This window comes from Panulirus ornatus, chromosome 19 (assembly GCF_036320965.1).
Source record: "Panulirus ornatus isolate Po-2019 chromosome 19, ASM3632096v1, whole genome shotgun sequence".
Lineage (NCBI taxonomy): Eukaryota > Metazoa > Arthropoda > Malacostraca > Decapoda > Palinuridae > Panulirus > Panulirus ornatus.
Window position 1 is genome coordinate 14,781,476 of NC_092242.1, and position 26,076 is coordinate 14,807,551.

General features: G+C 37.8%; 1 protein-coding gene across 1 annotated transcript in view; it reads right to left on the minus strand.

The window, feature by feature from the left end:
- Positions 1 to 14,237: 14,237 nt before the first annotated feature.
- Positions 14,238 to 26,076, minus strand: part of IntS3 (integrator complex subunit 3) — an 83,561-nt gene continuing 71,722 nt past the window's right edge. Inside the window, exons 13-14 of the mRNA XM_071673684.1 lie at positions 21,958 to 22,435; positions 14,238 to 16,680 (exon numbers count right to left, since the gene is read on the minus strand). Of these exons, the coding sequence (XP_071529785.1) occupies positions 16,612 to 16,680; positions 21,958 to 22,435 (547 nt within the window). The 3' untranslated portion in view covers positions 14,238 to 16,611. The remainder of the gene's footprint in view (positions 16,681 to 21,957; positions 22,436 to 26,076) is intronic.

Genomic DNA, 26,076 nt, shown 5'->3' on the forward strand with positions numbered 1-26,076 from the left:
TTTAACCCCATTTTCTTGACAAGTAATTAAGGGAATCCCTTTAACAAAATAAAAATAGTTTTCCATGAGGTTAGTCTTAGCATGCAGATTAACTTTGATTATTGGTCTATAGAAAACAAACTTGGTTTAAGGAGTGAAATCTGCTTAAAAGTGGGGAAAACATTTGAAGGGATGTTAAGATAATGTGGAAAATGAAGGCAGATATCAAGAATGAGGATTTCATTGGAGGGAAACTGTGGAATGACCACATAATCACTAATAAAGTGAATCATTTGTTCAGGCTAAATGTAACTACAGAAATACTAAAAAAAAAGCTGCTTTCAGCTAATATCCCTAATATGTATCTAAGTTTGGAGACTGCATAAGAAAAGTTAGTAATCATCAAAAAAAATAGTTACAAAGATTTTGATTTGGGCATCTTAAAGAGAAAAATAATCTATACTCACTTATAGCTCTTCCTTTGATCATGAACACTCCAAAAGGCAAGATCTTCAGAAGTTGAGATGTCATTGCAGATGCAGAAGAATTCCCTCCAGTTGATCTTATGCGTCATGGCAAAATCACCTTAAGTTTACATACAGAATGACAATTTTTGTCAACTTTCCTACTCTTCATTCACTATCAGCTCATTCTAAAACCAAATTCTGTCAGCTTTAAATTCCATAAATACACACTGCATGCACTTCACTTTCTTCTATGCCAGAATTATACCTACAGTACTTAATGTTTTAATTTCATAGACTCTTGTGCCATCACTTTGTTATTCCTTTCCTGTCAACTATGATTTAGATTATATAGGATGGATCAAGTATGCACAGTCTCTGCTCCCTGCAGTACCATATCCATAATCTATATTCATAGTACTACTGGAAGAGTCTCATTACCACACCACTTCCCATATTTTGTATACTAAGCTGGACACATCTTCCAAGACTAATATATCTATTTGCTCTTCCTCCCTCACACACAAAATACTTCCACTGTACAATGTGCAAAAGGTTAATTATAACATATTCCAAAAAGAAAAACAGCACATCATTCCCAAATGTGAGGTTAGGTCACATTGACATTTTAATGAACCAACAATGAAACTATCAACTAAAACACTTTCATAAAGAAACCATTGACAAATATTGTCACTGCCTTCAAAAATTCACATAAAACACATTCATTTATTTATAGTATGTTTTCATGATGGTTTAAATGACATGCAAGATGTTTCCCATTTTTTGGTTGAGTAATATGTGTGTGCATATGTGTGGTGGCTTGGTTGCTGGACATGGTCCTCCATCATGCATGACAAATACATAATTGTAACTCTCTCTCTCTCTCTCTTAGCATTCAGTGTTAATATATAAAGATTTTAAAATAATCACTTATGAACAAATTTACATTAATATGATTTATGACTGAAAAGAACATTGCAAATTAGAATTATTGTAAACATGTACAAGTAAGCAAAACTATTGGTCTCCCACTTCACCTTGGGTGTGGGCATGGGTGGCCACACCAGGGTTGCTAAAGTGTTAAATGAATAATACACAACTGTCACAGTAAATGATCTCTATGCCCTATATTACTAAGGGAATGCAAAATGTGTTTTAAAGTATGAATGATATTTTTCTACCGTGATCAGAGTCCTATAAGCATCTGAACGAGTAATTGATTGGGTGTTGAAACATCATTTCACCCCCAAAACAGGGGTGTATCCATGAGGATTCATCCATTTCAACAACTATAACATCTATAAGGCCAGATGATACTCCTTAGAAACCTGACAACTATATACCATTATTGGCTCTGGTCTATGATGTGATGGTAAACTCCATCTTTCTTTAATAACCAGTCTGTGTATCTTAGGCCTAATACTGAAAGGACTCAACAAATGCTTTTCCAAAGACGAAAGAAGAGAAGAGGGGTGGGGGGGGCCTCACAAGGCTCTGGCCATCATAAGAGAAATTGTTTTCCTTACTGTTAATACCAACTTTTCTCACCTGTGGATTGAGCTCTATGAGCACCTGATAGCATACCAACTTGAGAAAAACCTGAGTCTTCATTTTAGGTAGTAATGTAAAGAAGGCAGCTCATCCAGATCCACAGAAGGTAAGTCAATCACTTTAATAAAAGTATACTATACTCAAAAGCCAAAAGAAGTCCTTTCAACAAGCTTAACAAAAAGAGATCCCTACAGAAAACCAAAATAGAGGTCACCTTACCTCATGGGCCGTAGTCGATGGCTTTGAAAATGAGAAACAAACTTTGAATCATATGAATTGGTGATAAAGGCGTAAAGGATCTTTGACATCCAAACAAATGTTCTATGCAGTTTTCTTGAGACTAAAGAAGAAATTTATTTAAGCAAGAATCTTTGAAAGAAGTACACATAAAAGGTGAACCTGCACATCTGATTTCAGGTCTAAACACCGTTTTACTCTTCCAAATCCTAGAGTTACAGGGAACAGAGTTCTAGGAAAACACTATGGGGCCCTATTCCTTATGAAATCAGCTGATTGTATAAGATAAAGGGTGTCAATAAACAGCTAGGCTGAGAAGAAAGCTGCAGGTTTCCTTAGAAAAGTGGTCTCAAACGTATATTCCAAACTAAGCTAGAAACATTAATCAAAAACCCAGACAAAGGCTCACACTCAGTACTCCATAATGCTAATGTTACTGATTTTACTCTTTTTTTATCATTATTATTATTATTTTGCTTTGTCGCTGTCTCCGGTGTTTGCGAGGTAGCGCAAGGAAACAGACGAAAGAAATGGCCCAACGCACCCCCATACACATGTATATACATACAAGTCCACACATGCAAATATACATACCTATACATCTCAATGTACACATATATATATACACACACAGACATACATATATACACATGACATAATTCATAGTCTGCCTTTATTTATTCCCATCGCCACCTCGCCACACATGGAATAACATCCCCCTCCCACCTCATGAGAAAGACTTGAGCTTACTGACTCAGTTACTGTAAAATCCTCATATTTCTCATAAGAGTCAAATTGCCAAATAAACTGGTACATCTCTAAATAGAAAAAACAATTATTTTAATAAAACATCTGTTGAACAATCCCCTTACTTTCTTTTATACATCTGTGTGGGAAAAATTAATGTGAATTTTCAAAAATATATAGCTTTGAAGCTGGATTTCATCTAGATGGAGATACTGTATAAGTTTCTAGGGATTCTCAAGAGGAAAAATACAAAAAAAGCATTGTTGTCTGGCAATACAAAAAGTTAACCCACACTGGATATTAATCATTAATTACAGAACCAGACATAAACTGAAAGACATCTGAAGTCCTCATTGGTGGAAGAAGAAAATCTGCAAATAAGCACCTAAAGCTAAGGATATGGCAAGTATTCTTGAAGCCTTTGAATAGAAAACTGAGGAAATCAATCATTAGAGTGGCATAAGGTCTTTGTGGTAGAGAGATCTACTCGATAGTTCTGATAGTTCATCCGTAATCACAGCATCCTCTTGAAAGAAACATCCTACTACAAGATCCTTGACTTTTGTGAGACAACTGATCTAAAGTTGCAAACTCCATACAGAATAGAAACTTAAAAAAAAATGGATAATTTAAGGCTGCTATTCCATGAATGAGATAAATCAGCTGCAAAAGAAGTAAATGGTATGAACGGCTTTAAACAAAGCAGAAAAAATGTGGTATTTTCCTTAATAAAATATGCTCTGTGATGGATGGTAGCTTTACCTGGAATCTGAAAAGTTGGCCCAAACCTTGACAGATTCCACACTCCTTTGTTGGTTCACCAAAACAGAACTTTGCATAACTACAGCTAATACTGCCTGTTTCTTAGCAAGTAATTTCACTGACTCATTGAGGGCTTTTTTGAAATTGAGAATTCTACCACAGCAGACACTTTAGTTGGTAACAAGATACCATTCTTTGAAGTAAAATGTCCGCAGTTAATTCTATAAAAATCCTTGTCTGCTAAGTGGAGCAAACCTGTGTCAAATCATCAAACGGATTCCAAGCCATATGAACCTTTACTATGAAACAAAATGTCCCCAGTAATGATAAAACTATTTCCTGGAAATGAAGTAAACTTCCAAAAGCAATCAAAGTCATCAAAATTTGTCAAAGCTATTGCTTTAGCAAAATCAATACAGTACTGCTAAGAGTGCTGATATGAAACCAATAAAAACTACGCTTATTTTAAAAAGTATTGCTCTGAATTTACTAAAAACCAAACCTATCTGGAAAAGCCAAAAACCTCCCTATCTCTGTGGTAAACAAAATGTAATAATGCATATCATACAGAGCCAAATTAATGGTGTACAAAATTTCTTTGAAAATGCCTTTATCTTTCCAGAATCTATTTCACACTCATGCAGATCTTACAAATGTGAATATCTCATATGTAATCAATATCAACTATTCCTTTATATTCCTTCCTATAACTATTATCCTTAGGTATAAAGGAGAATGCGTGTGTTAGTGGTTTTGATGCATGAGACCGGGTTATAGTGATGGGTGATTTGAATGCAAAGGTGAGTAATGTGGCAGTTGAGGGAAAAATTGGTATACATGGGGTGTTCAGTGTTGTAAATGGAAATGGTGAAGAGCTTGTAGATTTATGTGCTGAAAAAGGACTGGTGATTGGGAATACCTGGTTTAAAAATCGAGATATACATAAGTATACTTATGTAAGTAGGAGAGATGGCCAGAGAGCGTTATTGGATTACGTGTTAATTGACAGGCATGCGAAAGAGAAACTTTTGGATGTTAATGTGCTGAGAGGTGCAACTGGAGGGATGTCTGATCATTATCTTGTGGAGGCTAAGGTGAAGATTTGTATGGGTTTTCAGAAAAGAAGATTGAATGTTGGGGTGAAGAGGGTGGTGAGAGTAAGTGAGCTTGGGAAGGAGACTTGTGTGAGGAAGTACCAGGAGAGACTGAGTACAGAATGGAAAAAGGTGAGAACAATGGAAGTAAGGGGAGTGGGGGAGGAATGGGATGTATTTAGGGAATCAGTAATGGATTGCGCAAAAGATGCTTGTGGCATAAGAAGAGTGGGAGGTGGGTTGATTAGAAAGGGTAGTGAGTGGTGGGATGAAGAAGTAAGATTATTAGTGAAAGAGAAGAGAGAGGCATTTGGACGATTTTTGCAGGGAAAAAATGCAATTGAATGGGATATGTATAAAAGAAAGAGACAGGAGGTCAAGAGAAAGGTGCAAGAGGTGAAAAAGAGGGCAAATGAGAGTTGGGGTGTGAGAGTATCATTAAATTTTAGGGAGAATAAAAAGATGTTCTGGAAGGAGGTAAATAAAGTGCGTAAGACAAGGGAGCAAATGGGAACTTCAGTGAAGGGCGCAAATGGGGAGGTGATAACAAGTAGTGGTGATGTGAGAAGGAGATGGAGTGAGTATTTTGAAGGTTTGTTGAATGTGTTTGATGATAGAGTGGCAGATATAGGGTGTTTTGGTCGAGGTGGTGTGCAAAGTGAGAGGGTTAGGGAAAATGATTTGGTAAACAGAGAAGAGGTAGTAAAAGCTTTGCGGAAGATGAAAGCCGGCAAGGCAGCAGGTTTGGATGGTATTGCAGTGGAATTTATCAAAAAAGGGGGTGACTGTATTATTGACTGGTTGGTAAGGTTATTTAATGTATGTATGACTCATGGTGAGGTGCCTGAGGATTGGCGGAATGCGTGCATAGTGCCATTGTACAAAGGCAAAGGGGATAAGAGTGAGTGCTCAAATTACAGAGGTATAAGTTTGTTGAGTATTCCTGGTAAATTATATGGGAGGGTATTGATTGAGAGGGTGAAGGCATGTACAGAGCATCAGATTGGGGAAGAGCAGTGTGGTTTCAGAAGTGGTAGAGGATGTGTGGATCAGGTGTTTGCTTTGAAGAATGTATGTGAGAAATACTTAGAAAAGCAAATGGATTTGTATGTAGCATTTATGGATCTGGAGAAGGCATATGATAGAGTTGATAGAGATGCTCTGTGGAAGGTATTAAGAACATATGGTGTGGGAGGCAAGTTGTTAGAAGCAGTGAAAAGTTTTTATCGAGGATGTAAGGCATGTGTACGTGTAGGAAGAGAGGAAAGTGATTGGTTCTCAGTGAATGTAGGTTTGCGGCAGGGGTGTGTGATGTCTCCATGGTTGTTTAATTTGTTTATGGATGGAGTTGTTAGGGAGGTGAATGCAAGAGTTTTGGAAAGAGGGGCAAGTATGAAGTCTGTTGGGGATGAGAGAGCTTGGGAAGTGAGTCAGTTGTTGTTCGCTGATGATACAGCGCTGGTGGCTGATTCATGTGAGAAACTGCAGAAGCTGGTGACTGAGTTTGGTAAAGTGTGTGAAAGAAGAAAGTTAAGAGTAAATGTGAATAAGAGCAAGGTTATTAGGTACAGTAGGGTTGAGGGTCAAGTCAATTGGGAGGTAAGTTTGAATGGAGAAAAACTGGAGGAAGTAAAGTGTTTTAGATATCTCGGAGTGGATCTGGCAGCAGATGGAACCATGGAAGCGGAAGTGGATCACAGGGTGGGGGAGGGGGCAAAAATTCTGGGAGCCTTGAAGAATGTGTGGAAGTCGAGAACATTATCTCGGAAAGCAAAAATGGGTATGTTTGAAGGAATAGTGGTTCCAACAATGTTGTATGGTTGCGAGGCGTGGGCTATGGATAGAGTTGTGCGCAGGAGGATGGATGTGCTGGAAATGAGATGTTTGAGGACAATGTGTGGTGTGAGGTGGTTTGATCGAGTAAGTAACGTATGGGTAAGAGAGATGTGTGGAAATAAAAAGAGCGTGGCTGAGAGAGCAGAAGAGGGTGTTTTGAAATGGTTTGGGCACATGGAGAGAATGAGTGAGGAAAGACTGACCAAGAGGATATATGTGTCGGAGGTGGAGGGAAAGAGGAGAAGTGGGAGACCAAATTGGAGGTGGAAAGATGGAGTGAAAAAGATTTTGTGTGATCAGGGCCTGAACATGCAGGAGGGTGAAAGGAGGGCAAGGAATAGAGTGAATTGGATCGATGTGGTATACCGGGGTTGACGTGCTGTCAGTGGATTGAATCAGGGCATGTGAAGCGTCTGGGGTAAACCATGGAAAGCTGTGTAGGTATGTATATTTGCGTGTGTGGACGTATGTATATACATGTGTATGGGGGTGGGTTGGGCCATTTCTTTCGTCTGTTTCCTTGCGCTATCTCGCAAACGCAGGAGACAATGACAAAGCAAAAAAAATAAAAAAATAAAAAAATAAAGGAGAAAGAAAAGTTCTGTGTTCCCTAGGTGACATGGAAGGTGACTGAAAGGAGTGGGAGTGGAAAGAAGGATCAGAGAAGGAGGCCAAGTAAGGAGTCTTCCCTCTAAGGTTCTGTCATCTGCTCTTGAATGCTACCTCGCTAATGCAGGAAATGGCAAATATATATGAAAAAACAAATTCATCTTTGTTGGAAGTTATATCTGATTTTCTGATATACCCTCAATTTTCACACAGATCTCCCTTCAATATTTAAATCCTTCTAAAAGAGCTTTGTTGATTTTCATTCATGTTTCAGCTGAAATCCTCATCTACTTTCATATATTGACACAGGTAATCCTTGATTAATATTTCGAATAATGCTGTTTTGCAGCTAAGTTGCTAAATAATCATAAATGGTCCTATATTAATATCACCATTACTTTGAAACTATATCCTTTCTGTCAGAGATGTGGCATACTGCACAGCATTGCCACGTACCTCTCCAATACATCTAACAGCACCAGTTTTGCCCTCATCACCAATTTGGTTGCCCAAAGTCTTGTGTTTTCTCATTTTTTGTAATTTGCCCTGAAATCAATTTACTATGGCTGTCAAAAGAGAGTAGTGCCTCTGAAATTTGTAAATCAAAAAACAAAGAACAGCAACCTGAAAGTGAAATTAGATGTGATTAAATGTTCTGAAGCTGGTAAACATACTGCCAACATTGCCAAGGTACTCTTCATGCAACAGCACAAAGAACTATCATTAAAGATCAAAGATTTTACAAAAACTTCACCTGTTTCACTAAAGTGATTAGAAACATGTGGACTAATGACTAACATAAGACATATTGAGTATTTGGCTGGAGGATCAGTTTCAACATCTGATGCCTGTAACTATGCTCTGAATTATGGAGAAAGCAGAAAATTTATTTAAGGAGTTGAAGAAAAATTCTGAAAAAGGTTAAACAATGGGATCTTTTGTGCAAAGCTGTGGGTGGCTTGAAAATTTGAAGAGGTATGCTGCATTGCAGAGTACAGAAGACTTAAATTAATATCAGGGTTGCATTCATGAAAGGGTGACTCAAAGCAAAATGGCTTTAAGTGAATACATTTCCAATAAAAATGCACATAAAGAGGCTAGTTACCTTCTTTGGACCTAACTCAAGAATATTTTACACAAAAATTCCAATAGTAAAAGACAAAATATATCAATGGACACCTGACTTTCTTTTTCTTTTTTTAAGTTGGAGGCTCCAGACATGGACAAAAGTCTACATCAAGGATGAACTTTCATTGAAATATTCAAAGGATTATGAAAAGGAAAAAGAAAAGACAAGGGAATATATTTACAAATTTTGAAGGAAGTGAAAAACTTCTTTTAAAATGTGCCGGTCATTTTTATTGGGAAAGACATGAGAAGGTAGAGAATTCCAAATCTTTGATGTGAAGGGAAAATAAACAGCTATCAAACATACAACCCTTGAGTTGCCACTGGCCACACAGTAGTCAGGTGACACAGCAGCTTGTTGAGAATTGCGTGGTCTAACTAGAGGCAGGGGCACATAAGCAGCCAGCTCTTGGATGCAAAAACCAAAGTAATACCTACAGAAGAGGGAAAGTGTAGCAACATTGCACAAGAAGGTCAAGTTCAGAAGTTAGGCTGGGAGAGTTTATAAGTTGGATTACTTTCGACTCAACTCTGTCTAGTAAGAATACAAAACTAGAATAATCCCAGATGTGAGAGCAGTACTCTAAACAAGGATGGATCAGTCCTTTGTATAAATGGAGCAGCTGTTCAGAAGACAAGAAATTTCAACATCTACACAGAACACCCAGTTTCTTAAGAGGTTGACTTAACTATTTCTGTGAAGTGGGGTTTCCAAGAAAGAGTGGATGTAACAGTAGTACCAAGTATGTTCATTGAGTCAAGAGGTGGAATTACAGAACTGTCAAAGGAGGGATAAGAGTTGTGAGGAGTTTACAATAACAGATGGGTGTCCCACTAAAGATATCCTATCTAGGTCTGTTTGAGAAAGCTTTCAAGACGTTTATTAATTGTTTTCTATCCCTTGGTGTCTTTTCCTTTGTTATATTTCTTTTATGTGGCAATATTTTTGTCAATCTTTTAATACTGTTTTGAGAGTCCTTTAGCATTACTGCTAATAAGAAATTCATTACATTTTGTGTTATTTGATTATCCATCTTGTTCCTTTTTGTCAGGGTAAAGGTTGAAGTTCTCTGAAATATTTTTATGTACTTTTTTCTCTGTAAACATTTCATTATAATTAGTACACACTTCTATCATGTTGTGATCAGATATATTCACTATAGTGACAGTAATATCTGTAATTAGAGCTACATCATGTGTAAAATTCAGATCAAGTGTCATTTCTTGTTAAGTTTGTTTATAATTTGCACAAAGTTGAATGCCTATTACATATTAAGATATTTCTTTTTGCCTGCCAAGGCACTGTTCTTGTGTGAATCTATCTATATCCTGATCCATCTTTTCCCATTGTACAAAACCAAAATCATCGTCATTTGACCAAACGATTGTTGTTTTAGCATTGTCATTATTCCTAAGTATATTCTCAGTTTTTATGAGTATCTTATTGAACAATGCCATTTTAGTTTTGGATGGTCTGTAGGTCACTATGTTGCTTGTCTTTATGGGCAGTATGCTTATTGATAATGATTTACATTTCTTGAGAGAAACTTTCATTACTTGGTTAGCATCAAGTTTGCTGCTTACACATTTCACTACTCCATCTTGCATACTTTTCCCAATCAGCTGTAGAGGTCTCACTATACCTTTTGTTTCCTTTTTTCTTTCAATCAACTATGTTCAAGTAAGATTTATGAGGATGATGCTATGGTCTTGCATAATCGTTCACATATTTGGCTTGGTGTTACTTTGCCTGAATGAGGTTACACCAAGTGATCACCTTTAGTGAGGCTGTATTATTGGGAGTACAGTTTCATCAAAGAAATTCTCATTCCTGAGGAGTACATCAATTACCTGTGACTGGAATTAGAATAGCCAGAAAAGGTGCCCTGGAGCAACTCAAGGAGCATTTCAGAAAAGGGGTCCTAAGGCAATCATAGAGAGATAGATGTCGGGAACTGTCAGTTAACAGGTTTTGTAAACTATTGCAATACATTTAACATGGAATTTTGTTCACTGAATCATACATTTCATGATCAGTGCCTATTTATCATCACTGATAATGTTTAATAAAGGCTGTTGCTTTACATTTTCTGGCTAAGTAAGGTTTCTGTTTATTCCATTAGTATCTCAACTAAAAAAAATGGCTTCTGCTTGTATTGTCAATACTATTCTCCATGTTTTTCATTGCTCCATAACTATCAATCCTAACATCTCTCATAATCCCTGTCCCTTTGTTCATATCTCTCCTTATTCTATCTTCTTCCCATAGTGGCCCTCTCTGCATCCAACCATGTTGACTGCATCTATTTTGAAAATGTGCATTTGTCAGCTCTCCTTTATTCATCAGTTTTTCTTTCTTTCTTTTATAAGTCTTTCCCTTATTTGTGTAGCTTGCCTAATGTACTGTCATGTTAGATGGATACAAGGACCTATGATGAGGCTTTTAATTGAAATGATGGCACTGCTAATGCGTACCATTCACTGCACATCATACTTAATGAAAAATACTGTTCCTCTCTTTTGCCACCAGCATGGCATAATCATCTATTGTGTATTCACCTGGGATTGATTTCAAATATGCCAAGTCTTCTATCAAATGCTTCTGAAGTTGTTTTATGCTTGTTTCTTATTTCTCCCTGGTAGTATATTAAGCAGTCATTCCAGCTTCCTTGTAAGGCTTTCATACATATTTGTCTGACCTATCTTCAGTATATTCTATGGTATTATTGCGACTTAATAATTCTATATATTGTTGACATGCTTCAGGTTCAGTATCTTTATATCTTCAATTTGTTGCCACATACCGATCATCATATATCTTTTTCCTCCTCTTTCCAGGTTATATAGTTCCAGTTCTTACAGTCTTTCATAGTAATTCATATATACCATCCCCTTGATTTTGCTCACAAAGTGCCCCTGAATTCTCTATGATCTATTTGTTTTGTTGGAGACCATACAACACAACAGCATTCAATTTTCCCTCTTCTGTATCCATTAAACAACTTCATCAATAGTTTTCTGTTTTGCAGTGAATTCTCAAAATCATACCACTTATCAATTGGCTCGATAGAGCTGTCTTCTTGGTATGATATCGTTTATGATGACACCAAAGTCTTTCATATCTGTCTCACATCCTATGACTTTCTTTGTGAAGTCACAAAGTATTCTTGCTTACTCCATAACTCATCTGCACAAATTTGTCTTTTATCAAATTCCATCAGAGTCACCCCTACCTATATGTATGTCTTAGTCTTTTTGCATCTCCGTTGGTTCAGCTTCTGATGCAATTACTTTTCTTACTAAAGTGTTATCAGCAAAGCTTCTTACTCTATTTTAGTTTAATCCTCAGAGCTGATATCTAACATCACAATGACTAAGAGAATTGAGGCTAACACCTTGGATAAAGCATCTTCACTCGACATGGTTCCATTTGCTACCACTTTGAAGTTCCTTAGTTAAACACTCTCTAATCCATGTTCTTTTCTTAACCTAAATGTTACAGTTAGCTGCTTTATGCAATAAAATATAAGAGCTTCCTTTATGAAAAGCCTTTGCAAACTTAATAAAAGCTGTATCCACTCTCCTTGCATTAAACTTTCATATACAGTATATCATTGTAATACATTGATAATTGGGTTTGCACACTTTACCTTCATTTATGTAGGTGTTCTTGATCAGAAGTTCTGTGTTACCACGTGCAGTCAAGCTAACTGGTCTGCATTACTTTGGTACAGCACTAACTTGGATTCTTCTCTGTGTATTGGGGATGCATATACCATTTTGTGAATACCTGCAATTTTCCTTTTGTCTGGACTTCGTCACATCACTGATCTCACTGGTTTTGCTACAGTTGTTCTTGTCTTCAGGTTGTGGCTAAGATTCCATCTGGTCCCACAGCTGAATTTTCCAAGAGCTGTTCATCATCTGATGTCTATAGTTGTGCTTCATCGTGATAGTTACATCACTTAATTTCTCACTGCATTTTGAAATAAAACCAATAGTTTTATTATGTTAACATCCTGCATGTTTCCCTGGGATATATATTCTTTTCATAATTTTCTCACACTTTAAAGGTACAACCTCCGATATCTTGCATTTTGCTGTGTTTACGTTTGCAACCAATAATTTTGGGTTCCTGTCTATATTATGTATGTCTATTTCCATTCATTTTCTGTTCTCTTTTAGGGGATCTCATTATTTATGTATCTGTGCCCTAATTTCAAGCTTTTTTTCTTTTGCTTAATTCAATTCTATCTTTTTTCCATGCTCCTCTTCCAGTTTTCTGTTTCTGGTATCTTCCATTTTACACTCAGCACTATCTTTAAGTTTCATAGCCCACTGGTTACTTGTTTTATTTCTTCATGGTATAGTTTCATGTTTGTTGCTCAGTTATTGCCACTGAAGATACTGTTCCAGTTAGTGTTTAAAATCACTTCAGTAATCGCTCTCCAGTCTGATTTGTCATGATCAAAGTTCACATCTGTCAATCTGTTTTTGTTCTTAATTGTTGTCACATTATCACATTCACATCAATTCATTTCCATAATATCTCAAATAAAAAGAATAAAAAAATACTGTGGGAAGTGTTCAGCAAGTCATCAAAGATAACAAGATATGGAAAGAGAGAGAAAAATACTTTGGGAAGCAGGACATCCTCACAAGCATAGACAGTTATGCAGTGTATCAATATATGAGCACCTAAGATGAGACAAAGAACATGAAATTAGTTAGAGTAAGGAAGTATGAACATCACTCATAGCCTTAAGTCTAAATAATGTGGAAAGGGTATATGCACGTCTGGCAGGACTGGCATATCAAGTAAGACACAATGCAGAGTACAGCACCCAAACAATTTTCTTAACTTGCCTAAGGAAGACAAAGAATCCTTTGCTGAGCAAAATATATTTACCACCTAGAAATGTGCAAGTCAGTGATAGAAGAAAGACATTGCCTACTCTAGTACTGCCAAATTCAATACATAACTCATGATGATCATGACACACTCTAATTCAAATTACGATAAAAAGCCAAGCTAACATGGCACAAATGACATCACATAATGAAGGGGTTTACCACAGTATAAAAATCATCCTGGCAACTCAGTACAAAATGATAAGGATATGAATGAAAGCTTGCCACCAAGCACCACAAAACAACGACAAACCAAAAACTGTTGGAAGAAAGTATTCTAATAAAAAACCTTAAATATAAGAAAAAAAGCTTGACAATATGAAATTTATGCCAGGATAAAGACTTCATGCACAGAAAATAACACAATCCCTTTCAATAAGTGGTTTACTGACTGAGTTAAATCCAGTACTCAGGGACTTCACTGACACTCATGTTAACCTTTAAATTCTGGGTGAACTGCAGGTTACTGATAATTTGGACTACAAACACTACTGTTCCAGCATAACATGAGCAAATAAGTGCAACATACTTGCATGTCTAGCAAAGTCAAGTGGGCTTATGCCATATTGCTGATATAACTTTATAATCAGGGTGAAGCACACTTTTCACAGCTACAACCATAATATGATATTGACTCTAAAAATCTGCTATGCAGGTATATTTCTATCACTTCCTGTGGCATGTTTGACGTTGTAACTGTTGATTATTCATCATCAGCCATCATAACCAAATACCATGGTTTGAAATCCCATATACTAGATGCAAGAATAAATACAATCATATATAGAAAATGTTTTTCAAATGAATTAATTGAACACCAAAAATTTACATGAAAATAACTGATACTACCTTATAAATTAATGCTGGACCTGATTGATAGTAGGTGACGACTTGAGGAGGGTACTGACAGAAATGAAATTTTTTAGTTTTATTAATAATCTTATATAAATCTGTTTTAGCACATCTAAAACTGGTTGAAGTTTGGCTATCTTAACAAAGAATAGAGTGTTTGTTGTATAAACAGACAGCAGTAAGGCATTGTCTACACGTCTTTAAATCTTCAATCTGGTTCTTCCACTTTCATTCATCAACACTGTTTTGGATCAATTTGTTCTGAATAATTTTGAGAACATTTGTGCCCCAAATGTTCAACCTATAACTGAAATGGATAAAATCCTATTTCCCACATTGTATCATGTATTACTTTCACAGGAAATAACATCAACAATTAATTAACTGATGTGATAAAAAGGTGTGTTCTTAGTAGTATTTCAAAAGGTCCCATTTCCTACACACTGAAAGATAGAAAAGTGTACCTGAAATAATCCACCAAGAATAAGAATTGCACCTTCTGTTGCACTTAAGATGACACAGAGATGCAGATCTACAATGGCACAATGGTATACCTTTCACATGGAATGAAATATTGAAATGTTGGGAGGTGTCCATTAGAACTGCTGGTTGAATGCAAGAACTTACGAAATCAAAAGAAAAAAGATGAGAATAAATTCAGTTCTAAGGCATGACTAAACACCAGTATTTCTTTTTTTTCCATATCTACTTACCTTGAACCAATTTTGTAGAGTAAGAGTTAAACAAAAAAAAAGAATATACACCAATGAATAGTCACAATACCCATACTGTCCACACCTCATTCTATTTTCTATCACTGACTGTTCTTGTTGTCAACCATTCATCTCTTTTCTCTCCTCCTATTTGAAGAAAATTACTGATCCATATATGTACTGACAAAAAACTAATTTCTATGTATCACTGTTTAACAAATTCAATTACCTGGTATTATGTTATTCTGATTAAAATTCAAAGTTTTTTATGTTTGCTATGTAATACAGCATTACAATATGAATGCCATACATACCTGACACTTTGAGCAACCTTGTAAACAAATGATATCAACCTTGTATTTCTTGCAATGCTCAGAGCTCTCAATTTTTGTACACTGACCATATATATATAATAATAAATGAAGTAATGAATACATCATGGCTTGTAATGAACAATATATTTTATATATTATATATATTAAAGTGATTTTGTTAAAAAATTAAGCCAATCAGACTGTAGATAATAACTGTCATTCACAATAACACTTCAACTTATGATGGCTGAGTTTGTCAAGGTGGTTAACACTTCAGGAAATTTTTTATCGTGTTTCTCTTTAAGAGAAATGTGTTTCAACAATGTTCATGGCTGATCTGACTCTTACAATCTCTATACTCCAGTTTTCAACACTTACACAAATGTGACTTAGCAGCTGAACATACCTCATAGGAGACACTAAGGCCTCAATTGGCTAAGCTGATTGCCGAGACTGTTGCATCATGATGTCTTTGGCTGGAGAGGTAAAGTATCTATTGGCTTGTTTTATCAGTTGCTTTTTTTCAGTATCACTTTTGATATGCAAAATCCTTAATGTTCTTTCTTCCCCAAGTAATCCCCATTTTCACTTTCACAAACAAAGTTACTGGCATTCATCACACACACATGCCGATACTGTCTCACAAACTGCAGTACATCATGAGGAAATTGTTTAACAATATCCATAATATTTGTCTACTTTGCCTGAGGAAAGTTTTTATGAGTCCACAGCTCAGTTAAGGGGGGTGGGGGGAGAGAAATTAACACTGGAGAAGACAAGTAAGTCTCCCCATAAAGAAATTACTGCATCTCCTCTTACTGAATGCATTAATAAAGAAAAAATAAGAAAAAAATTAAGGCTACCTCTATATCACATCACAGATGAAGAGTGCTGGGTTTTGTTCCCGGAGGCTTTAGTCCCACAGTGACTTGAGCTCTTACCACAGTGACTTGGCCAGTACCAGTGACTTAGCCTGTATCATTGACTCAGCTAGTACCCGTGACTTGGCTATTACAGTGAAATGTCCAATACCAAAGACTTGACAAGTACCAGTGACTTAGCCAATGTCAATATGACAAACAGAACCAGTGACTTGGTCATTAGCACAGTGACTTAGCCAGTACACAGTGACTCAGCTAGAACCATGAAGACTTAGCCAGTAACACAGTGACGTAGCCAGTATCACAGGAACTTGGCCAGTGCCATAAATGACTTGGTCAGTACCAGCAAATCAGCTAGTACCATGGTGACTTTGGCAGTATGACGTTAACGTAAGTCAGTACCACGATGACTTAGTCAATGTCTAAGTCACTATCACAGTGACTTAGCCAGTCCTGTATCAAGTTTGCTAGTCCTGCTGGGACCTTAAACAGTCACATACTGATCTCAGCTTCTCCTACAGTGGCCTTGGCTAGTCACTGTCTGAGCCCACCTGGTTATTCTTCTTCCGTTTTCTGGATGGTTTCTTCACATCTTCTTCCTGAAAGAAAAGGGAAAACTAAGTAAACTACTTACATCTTTAAGTTTTTTAACCTAACCTAATATGTAGATTTACTGATACATCTCACCTTTAAACGATTAATACTTTTGTCAAATCTATCCTCAACCCTTGAGATTTACAGTTTTCTTCAAAGAACTTTGCTGGAACTAAATAACTGCTCTAAACCCACTCAGTTTTATCCTTAAGGACTTCTGCATCTACACTTTCTTACACATGCTATCTTTTCCTCTATCCTGTCTCTAAATTGGGGACCTAGTACTCATTGAACTATCTACTGAAGAGCTTATATTATGTTATATGATATAACTAGAAACATTCATAAAATATGGGGTCAGCGGGTAAATGCACCCTTAACCCATAAACAGTACAACTGATCCTAAGGGAAACCCTCCTATGATAAAAAAAAAATTCCCTGCAGAACACAAGTAGTATAATATATGAAACCCCCCAAAATTAGTACAGTTCCCTCTATAATGGTGTGGCAGGGTTTTGAATAGACCAGGTTAAGGTGGGCAGGTATCTAATGTATGGTAACTATTTTTTCCAGATATGATATCACACAGATTTACACTATTTTGTGCACGGTGGGGTGGCAATGGGAATGGATGAAGGCAGCAAGTATGGTTATGTACATGTATATATATGTATATGTCTGTGTATGTATATGTGCGTGTGTGGATGTTTATGTATATACATGTGCACATGGGTGGGTTGGGCCATTCCTCGTCTGTTTCCTTGCATTACCTTGCTAACATGGGAGACGGTGGTTAAGTATAATAACGAAATAAATAATGAAATATAAATTACATCTTATTTATCATACTTAGTTGCAGTCTCTTGTGTTCGCAAGGTAGCGCAAAGAAACAGATGAAAGAATGGCCCAACCCACCCACATACACATGAGTATACATAAATGTCCACACATGCACATATACATTTCAACGTATACATACATATACATACATAGACATTATTTATTTATTTATTTCATTTTGCTTTGTCGCTGTCTCCTGCGTTTGCAAGGTAGCGCAAGGAAACAGACAAAAGAAATGGCCCAACCCACCCCCATACACAATGTATATACATACACATCAACACACGCAAATATACATACCTATACATCTCAATGTACACATATATATACACACACAGACACATACATATATACTCATGCACACAATACACACTGTCTGCCTTTATTCATTCCCATTGCCACCTCGCCACACATACCATCCCCCTCCTCCCTCATGTGTGCGAGGTAGCACTAGGAAAAGACAACAAAGGCCCCATTCGTTCACACTCAGTCTCTAGCTGTCATGCAATAATGCCCGAAACCACAGCTCCCTTTCCACATCCAGGCCCCATACAACTTTCCATGGTTTACCCCAGACGCTTCACATGCCCTGATTCAATCCACTGACAGCACATCAACCCCGGTATACCACATCGATCCAATTCACTCTATTCCTTGCCCTCCTTTCACCCTCCTGCATGTTCACGCCCCAATCACACAAAATCTTTTTCACTCCATCTTTCCACCTCCAATTTGGTCTCCCACTTCTCCTCGTTCCCTCCACCTCCAACACATATATCCTCTTGGTCAATCTTTCCTCACTCATTCTCTCCATGTGCCCAAACCATTTCAAAACACCCTCTTCTGCTCTCTCAACCACGCTCTTTTTATTCCACACATCTCTCTTACCCTTACATTACTTACTCGATCAAACCACCTCACACCACACATTGTCCTCAAACATCTCATTTCCAGCACATCCACCCTCCTGCGCACAACTCTATCCATAGCCCACGCCTTGCAACCATACAACATTGTTGGAACCACTATTCCTTCAAACATACCCATTTTTGCTTTCCGAGATAATGTTCTCGACTTCCACACATTCTTCAAGGTTCCCAGGATTTTCACCCCCTCCCCCAACCTATGATTCACTTCCGCTTCCATGGTTCCATCCGCTGCCAGATCCACTCCCAGATATCTAAAACACTTTACTTCCTCCAGTTTTTCTCCATTCAAACTTACCTCCCAACTGACTTGACCCTCAACCCTACTGTACCTAATAACCTTGCTCTTATTCACATTTACTCTTAACTTTCTTCTTTCACACACTTTACCAAACTCAGTCACCAGCTTCTGCAGTTTCTCACATGAATCAACCACCAGCGCTGTATCATCAGCGAACAACAACTGACTCACTTCCCAAGCTCTCTCATCCACAACAGACTTCATACTTGCCCCTCTTTCCAAAACTCTTGCATTCACCTCCCTAACAACCCCATCCATAAACAAATCAAACAACCATGGAGACATCACACACCCCTGCCGCAAACCTACATTCACTGAGAACCAATCACTTTCCTCTCTTCCTACACGTACACATGCCTTACATCCTCGATAAAAACTTTTCACTGCTTCTAACAACTTGCCTCCCACACCATATATTCTTAATACCTTCCACAGAGCATCTCTATCAACTCCATCATATGCCTTCTCTAGATCCATAAATGCTACATACAAATCCATTTGCTTTTCTAAGTATTTCTTGCATACATTCTTCAAAGCAAACACCTGACCCACACATCCTCTACCACTTCTGAAACCACACTGCTCTTCCCCAATCTGATGCTCTGTACATGCCTTCACCCTCTCAATCAATACCCTCCCATATAATTTACCAGGAATACTCAACAAACTTATACCTCTGTAATTTGAGCACTCACTCTTATCCCCTTTGCCTTTGTACAATGGCACTATGCACGCATTCCGCCAATCCTCAGGCACCTCACCATGAGTCATACATACATTAAATAACCTTACCAACCAGTCAACAATACAGTCACCCCCTTTTTTAATAAATTCCACTGCAATACCATCCAAACCTGCTGCCTTGCCGGCTTTCATCTTCCGCAAAGCTTTCACTACCTGTAGCTTTTACTACACAGACATATACATATATATATACATGTACATAACCATACTTGCTGCCTTCATCCATTCCCATTGCCACCCCGCCGCGCACAAACAAAGTGAAGGAATAGTGGTTCCAACAATGTTATATGGTTGCAAGGCACGGGCTATAGATAGAGTTGTGCAGAGAAGGGTTGGATATGTTGGAAATGAAATGTTTTTGAGGACAATATGTGGTGTGAGGTGTTTGATCAAGTAAGTAATGAAAGAGTAAGAGAGATGTGCGGTAATAAAAAGAGTGTGGTTGAGAGAGCAGAAGAGGGTGTGTTGAAATGGTTCGGTCAAATGGAGAGAATGAGTAAAGAAAAATTTACAAAGGGGATATATGTGTCAGAGGTAGAGGGAATGAGGAGAAGTAGGAGACCAAATTGGAGGTGGAAGGATGGCGTGAAAAAGATTTTGAGCGATCGGGGCCTGAACATACAGGAGGGTGAAAGGCATGCAAGGAATAAAGTGAATTGGAACGATGTGGTATACCAGGATGGACATACAGTCAATGGATTGAACCAGGGCACGTGAAGTGTCTGGAGTAAGCCATGGAAATGTCTGTGGGGCCTGGATATGGAAAGGGAGTGGTGGTTTCGGTGCATTACAAATGACAGCTAGAGACTGAGTGTGAATGAATGTGGCCTTTTTTGTTCTTTCCTGGTGCTACCTCACTGGAGGGAGGGGGATGCTATTTCATGTGTGGCGGGGAGGCAATGGGAATGGATGAAGGCAGCAAGTATGAATATGTACATATGCCCTGGTTCAGTCCACTGACAGCACGTTGACCCTGGTATACCACATGGTTCCAATTCACTCTATTCCTTGCATGCCTCTCACCCACCCGTATGTTCAGGCCCCAATTGCTCAAAACCTTTTTCACTCCATCCTTCCACCTCAAATTTGGTCTCCCCTTCACCTCTGACACATATATCCTCTTTGTCAATCTCTTCTCACTGACTCTCTCCATATGTCCAAACCATTTCCACACCCTTTTCTGCTCTCTTAACCACACTCTTTTCATTTCCATACATCTCTCTTACCCTTTCATTACTTAATCAAACCATCTCACACCAAATATTGTCCTCAAATATTTCATTTCCAACACATCCACCCTCCTCCGTACAACCATATCTATAGCCCATGCCTTGCAACCATATAACAATATAACAACCATAAAAGATGAGAGAAAAATGGTTTGTATTATCATTCAAATCCCCTAGTATTATAGAAAATTATCCTGAGGCCTTTATTCTGTTCTTGTTTATCAGGTATTTAATTATGTAACATCAGTTAACTCTACATGAATAAATTTTGTTCTAGAGAACCTATTTTTTCATCAGCCTCTAAACAAGAGAGAACAGAGAGAGGAAAAGAACCAACTACCAATAAACAAAGAAATGGCGTGGGTGTATCTTGGTACATAAGGCTCAACTGGTTCTAAAACCTATATGGCAACACAGGTACTTGAAAGAAAATGATATCAGCACTACCAGATATTTCTGCACAAATTTTGATTTTCTTTTAAGGATAAGTATTTTTGTTTATTCTATTACTTAATAGCTGTTTCTCACATTTGCAAAGTAGCACCAGGAAAAGATGAAGAAAGGCCACATTCACTCACATCCATTCCCTAGCTATCATGTGTAATGCACCGAAACCACAGCTCCCTATCCACAACCAGGCCCCACGGACCCTTTCATTATTTACACTGGCTGCTTCACATGACCTAGTTAAATCATCAGAGAAAATAGCTAATTTTATGATGGACAAAGTATTCAGTAACTCCAAGCAAAGTCAAAAACAAATTAAAGATAAAATACAAAAAGTGCTACATATGTCTGGCTGGTCTCAGCAGGATAGGTACCTTTAGTGATTGTGCTGATTAAGCACTCCAAACTTCTACATACTTGTATTACATGCTAGTGGTCAAAACGTATTATTACTTGGTTTTTCTTTGTCCTAATTTGAATATCTTTTGAAAGGTACAAAATACTTGGCTAAACATGAAAACCCACGAAAATCATGGGTAAGAATAGGAAACAACTTTGAATGTTAAATGGTTAATGGTGGGAAGTTAGACAGTTAAAGTGTGATCAAGAAAGTTACTGGTATGTGCTAATGTACAATGATGTGCAGCATATTTATTGCCTGAAGAAGACCATGCATAAAATATCCACCTGTATATGTTGGAATAAGACAGACATTCTGTCTCAACTTTATAACAAAATTAAAATTTCAATTTGTATGATAAAGAAGTAATGTTTCTGACAGATAAAACAACCTACCTCACTACTCTCCTCCTCACTTTCTGATTCCTGTTTTTTCCGACCTTTGGGTTTTCTGCCCCTATTAGACTTGGGTTTTCTCTGAGGCTCAGGTGCTGGTTCTTCTTCTTCTTCCTCCTCAATAAGGGCAAAGAGATCACTATACTTTTTCTTTTGAGTTTCAGTGCACTGATTCTGGGCTGTTTGTAGTGTGTCCTGCATTGTTTCTAACGCAAAAAATTTTGTTTGCCCACAAGCTGTCCTCAGGTGGTTAAGGTGTGACAACACTTGGTCCAATGGCACTGCACTGGCTTTTGTACTTTGGTTTCGTTTACGTTTGTTTGGTGACTGTGGTGGTTTGTTATTGACTACATCATTTATGAGCTTGGCCATCTTGTCTTCATACCGCTGGACCCAATACTGCAGGATCGTGGCTACTGTTGGGTCTTCTACTCTGAACTCTCGCAGCAGCAATGTTCTTAATAGAATTTCTGATGGGCTGTAAAGAATAAGATACTACCATCACATTTTCTTACTTTGCTCCTTATTTTAATCAAGCTGTCAAACTCTGTCAACACAATGAAACCTAAATGAATAATTATCCTGGCCTAACATAAAATCAACCTCAATAAATAATTATCCTGGCCCAACACAAAATCAATCTGTGCAGCAATGGGTTTAGTCACATCTCAGTGGGGCAAATGAAAGCAGTTCAGTTTAACAGAGAAAAAAAAGAGAGAGAAAAGCACAAAAAGTCTCATGGATGTCCCCTCAATCAAAGTGTGAAATCTGAGAATTATCTGTTACTTGCCTTCAAAATCATTTTACATTTCACATTTTTCATTTATGGCACCACTCTAATGAATATAATGTGGCTTACTGTTGATTAACAAATGCATTGAAAACTTTTCTCTGGTGATCTATTCACATATCTGTTTCCTGGTGTCTCTGTCCAGCTTCTAAAATATTAAAAGTAGTCATATGAATTCTGGCAGACCTATCAGTGAGGATAAGATGTGGAATTAGAATGCTTTTAGTGTCCAACACTTACTCTGACAAATAAATAAATATATAAAAGTTATTTCAAGTCTCACTCTGCCCTAAATTTTAATGTTTTATAATGAGCCTGTACCAAAGCCACCAGCTGGACAGAGGATGTGTGCAAACAAGGCCATTGTCTACTTATTCCTGGTAATACCTCACTAAGGTAGGAGAGGCAATTTGGTATAAAAAAAAGCAAAAAAATTATCCTGAAAATCAACAGTGTTAATGTATGGTCAGAGACATGTAATGCGAATATCAAATTTTTATAGCTTTATGAATTCCAAATACTTGGGAACAGGAGAAAATATACTACCCATGCACAATACCTCCTGCATATCAAAGAAGACTAAGAAGGGCAGACCAGAAATCATCCTTACCTAAATTAACATATTTCAAAGGAAGAAACAGAGGAAGGAGCAAGGGCTTGGCTAATCCAAGGATGAATTAAACAGAGAGATGGGAGTTACATTTGATGATAGAAACCAGTCTCATTATTGGCACTTTATCTTCATAAATCAAAAGGCTTAGAAACAGAGAACCTTGGATGTTGATCAAATACATTAGTCCCCTCAGTAACAAAAGCATTCTTATATATAAGGTTAGGCAGTATACATTTATGCATAAATGGTTAAGACAATTTCTTTGTACTGTTAAGTCAGCCAACACTTCTAACATATAATGTAATTACCCTCCCCTGGGGCAGTAGATTTAGTGTTTGATAGTTTATATCATTAACTTCATGCAAAATGACTCAGTATAGTTCTCTTTCTTACTAGGGGAAACAGACAGATAGGTGAAATTCCTCCATCTAATTTCACTTATATCTCCAGACACAACGCATGAGTGAGAAACTTTCAGCAAGAATATCAAATGCACCAGATGGGTCATTTATCTTAAAACCACAGGAAAAAGGAATGGGAGAAACTCTTTCCAACCAATTTCTTTATTCTCCCTCAAACTTTGTAACGTATCTGAGATGCCTTCTTGGAATACATGAATTTTCGTTTTTTGCAATCTTCTAGGGTAAATCAATGTATTAACCAAAGACTTATCATCTACAAATCTACACGCAGATCTTAATCTTGCAATGATTCCACAAGACTGGTTCCACCAGAGATCTGATGGTCACAAATGCATATTCAAGGTTATATTAATGCTTTTTGTTTTTCTTAGCTGCATATAAAATACTTATATTTTATCTATCATACTTTGTCACTGTCTCCCGCATTAGCGAGGAAAGGGGACTAAAGGGGATGGGAGCAGGTGGCTAGAAACCCTCCCCTCCTTGTATTCTAACTTTCTTGAAGGGGAAACAGAAGAAGGAGTCACGCAGGGAGTGCTCATCCTCCTCGAAGGCTCAGATTAGGGTGCCTAAATGTGTGTGGATGTAACCAAGATGAGAAAAAAGGAGAGATAGGTAGTATGTTTGAGGAAAGGAACCTGGATGTTTTAGCTTTGAGTGAAACGAAGCTCAAGGGTTACGGGGAAGAGTGGTTTGTGAATGTTTTGGGAGTAAAGTCAGGAATTGGCGAGAGGACAAGAGCAAAGGAAGGAGTAGCACACTACTCCTGAAACAGGAGTTGTGGGAGTATGTGATAGAGTGTAAGAAAGTAAACTCTAGATAGATAAAAGTAAAACTGAAAGCGGATGGAGAGAGGTGGGTGATCATTGGTGCCTATGCACCTGGGCATGAGAAGAAAGATCATGAGAGGCAAGTGTTCTGGGAGCAGCTGAGTATAGTGATTGGTGATTTCAATGCAAAGGTGAGTAATGTGGCAGATGAGGGAATAACTGGTGTACATGGGGTGTTCAGTGTTGTAGATTTGTGTGCTAAAAAAGGACTGGTGACTGGAAATACCTGGTTTACAAAGAGAGATACACATAATAAATAGGAGAGATGGCCAGAAAGCGTCATTGGATTATGTGTTAATCAATAGAAGAGACTTTTGGATGTTAATGTGCTGAGAGGTGCAACTGGAGGGATGTCTGATCATTATCTTGTGGAGGTGAAGGTGAAGATTTGTAGAGGATTTCAGAAAAGAAGAATGGTGGGGTGAAGAGAGTGGTGAGAGTAAGTGAGCTTGGGAAGGAGACTTGTGTGAGGATGTACCAGGAGAGTCTGAGTGCAGAATGGAAAAAGGTGAGAGCAAAGGACGTAGGGGAAGTGGGGGAGGAATGGGATGTATTTAGGGAAGCAGTGATGGCTTGTGCAAAAGATGCTTGTGGCTTGAGAAGCGTGGGAGGTGGGCAGATTACAAAAGGGTAGTGAGTGGTGGGATGCAGAAGTAAGATTATTAGTGAAAGAGAAGAGAGAGGCATTTGGACAATTTTTGCAGGAAATAGTGCAAATGACTGGGAGATGTATAAAAGAAAGAGAAGAGGTTAAGAGGAAGGTGCAAGAGGTGAAAAAGAGGGCAAATGAGAGTTGGGGTGGAAGAGTATCATTAAAGTTTAGGGAGAAAAAAAAAAGATGTTTTGAAAGGAGGTAAATAAAGTGCATAAGACAAGAGAACAAATGGGAACATCAGTGAAGGGGGCAAATGGAGAGGTAATGACAAGTAGTGGTAATGTGAGGAGATGAAGTGAGTATTTTGAAGGTTTGTTGAATGTGTTAGATGATAGAGTGGCAAATATAGGGTGTTTTGGTCGAGGTGGTGTGTGAAGTGAGAGGGTCAGGGAGAATGATTTGGTAAACAGAGAAGAGGTAGTGAAAGCTTTGCGGAAGATGAAAGCCGGCAAGGTGGCTGGTTTGGATGGTATTGCAGTGGAATTTATTAAAAAAGGGGATGACTGTATTGTTGACTGGTTGGTGAGTATATTCAATGCATGTATGGCTCATGGTGAGGTGCCTGAGGATTAGCGAAATGAATGCATAGTGCCACTGTACAAAGGCAATGGGGATAAAGATGAGTGTTCAAATTACAGAGGTATAAGTTTGCTGAATATTCCTGGTAAATTATATGGGAGGGTATTGATTGAGAGGGTGAAGGCATGTACATAGCATAAGCTTGGGGTAGAGTAGTGTGGTTTCAGAAGTGGTAGAGGATGTGTGGATCAGGTGTTTGGTTTGAAGAATGTATGTGTGAAATACTTAGA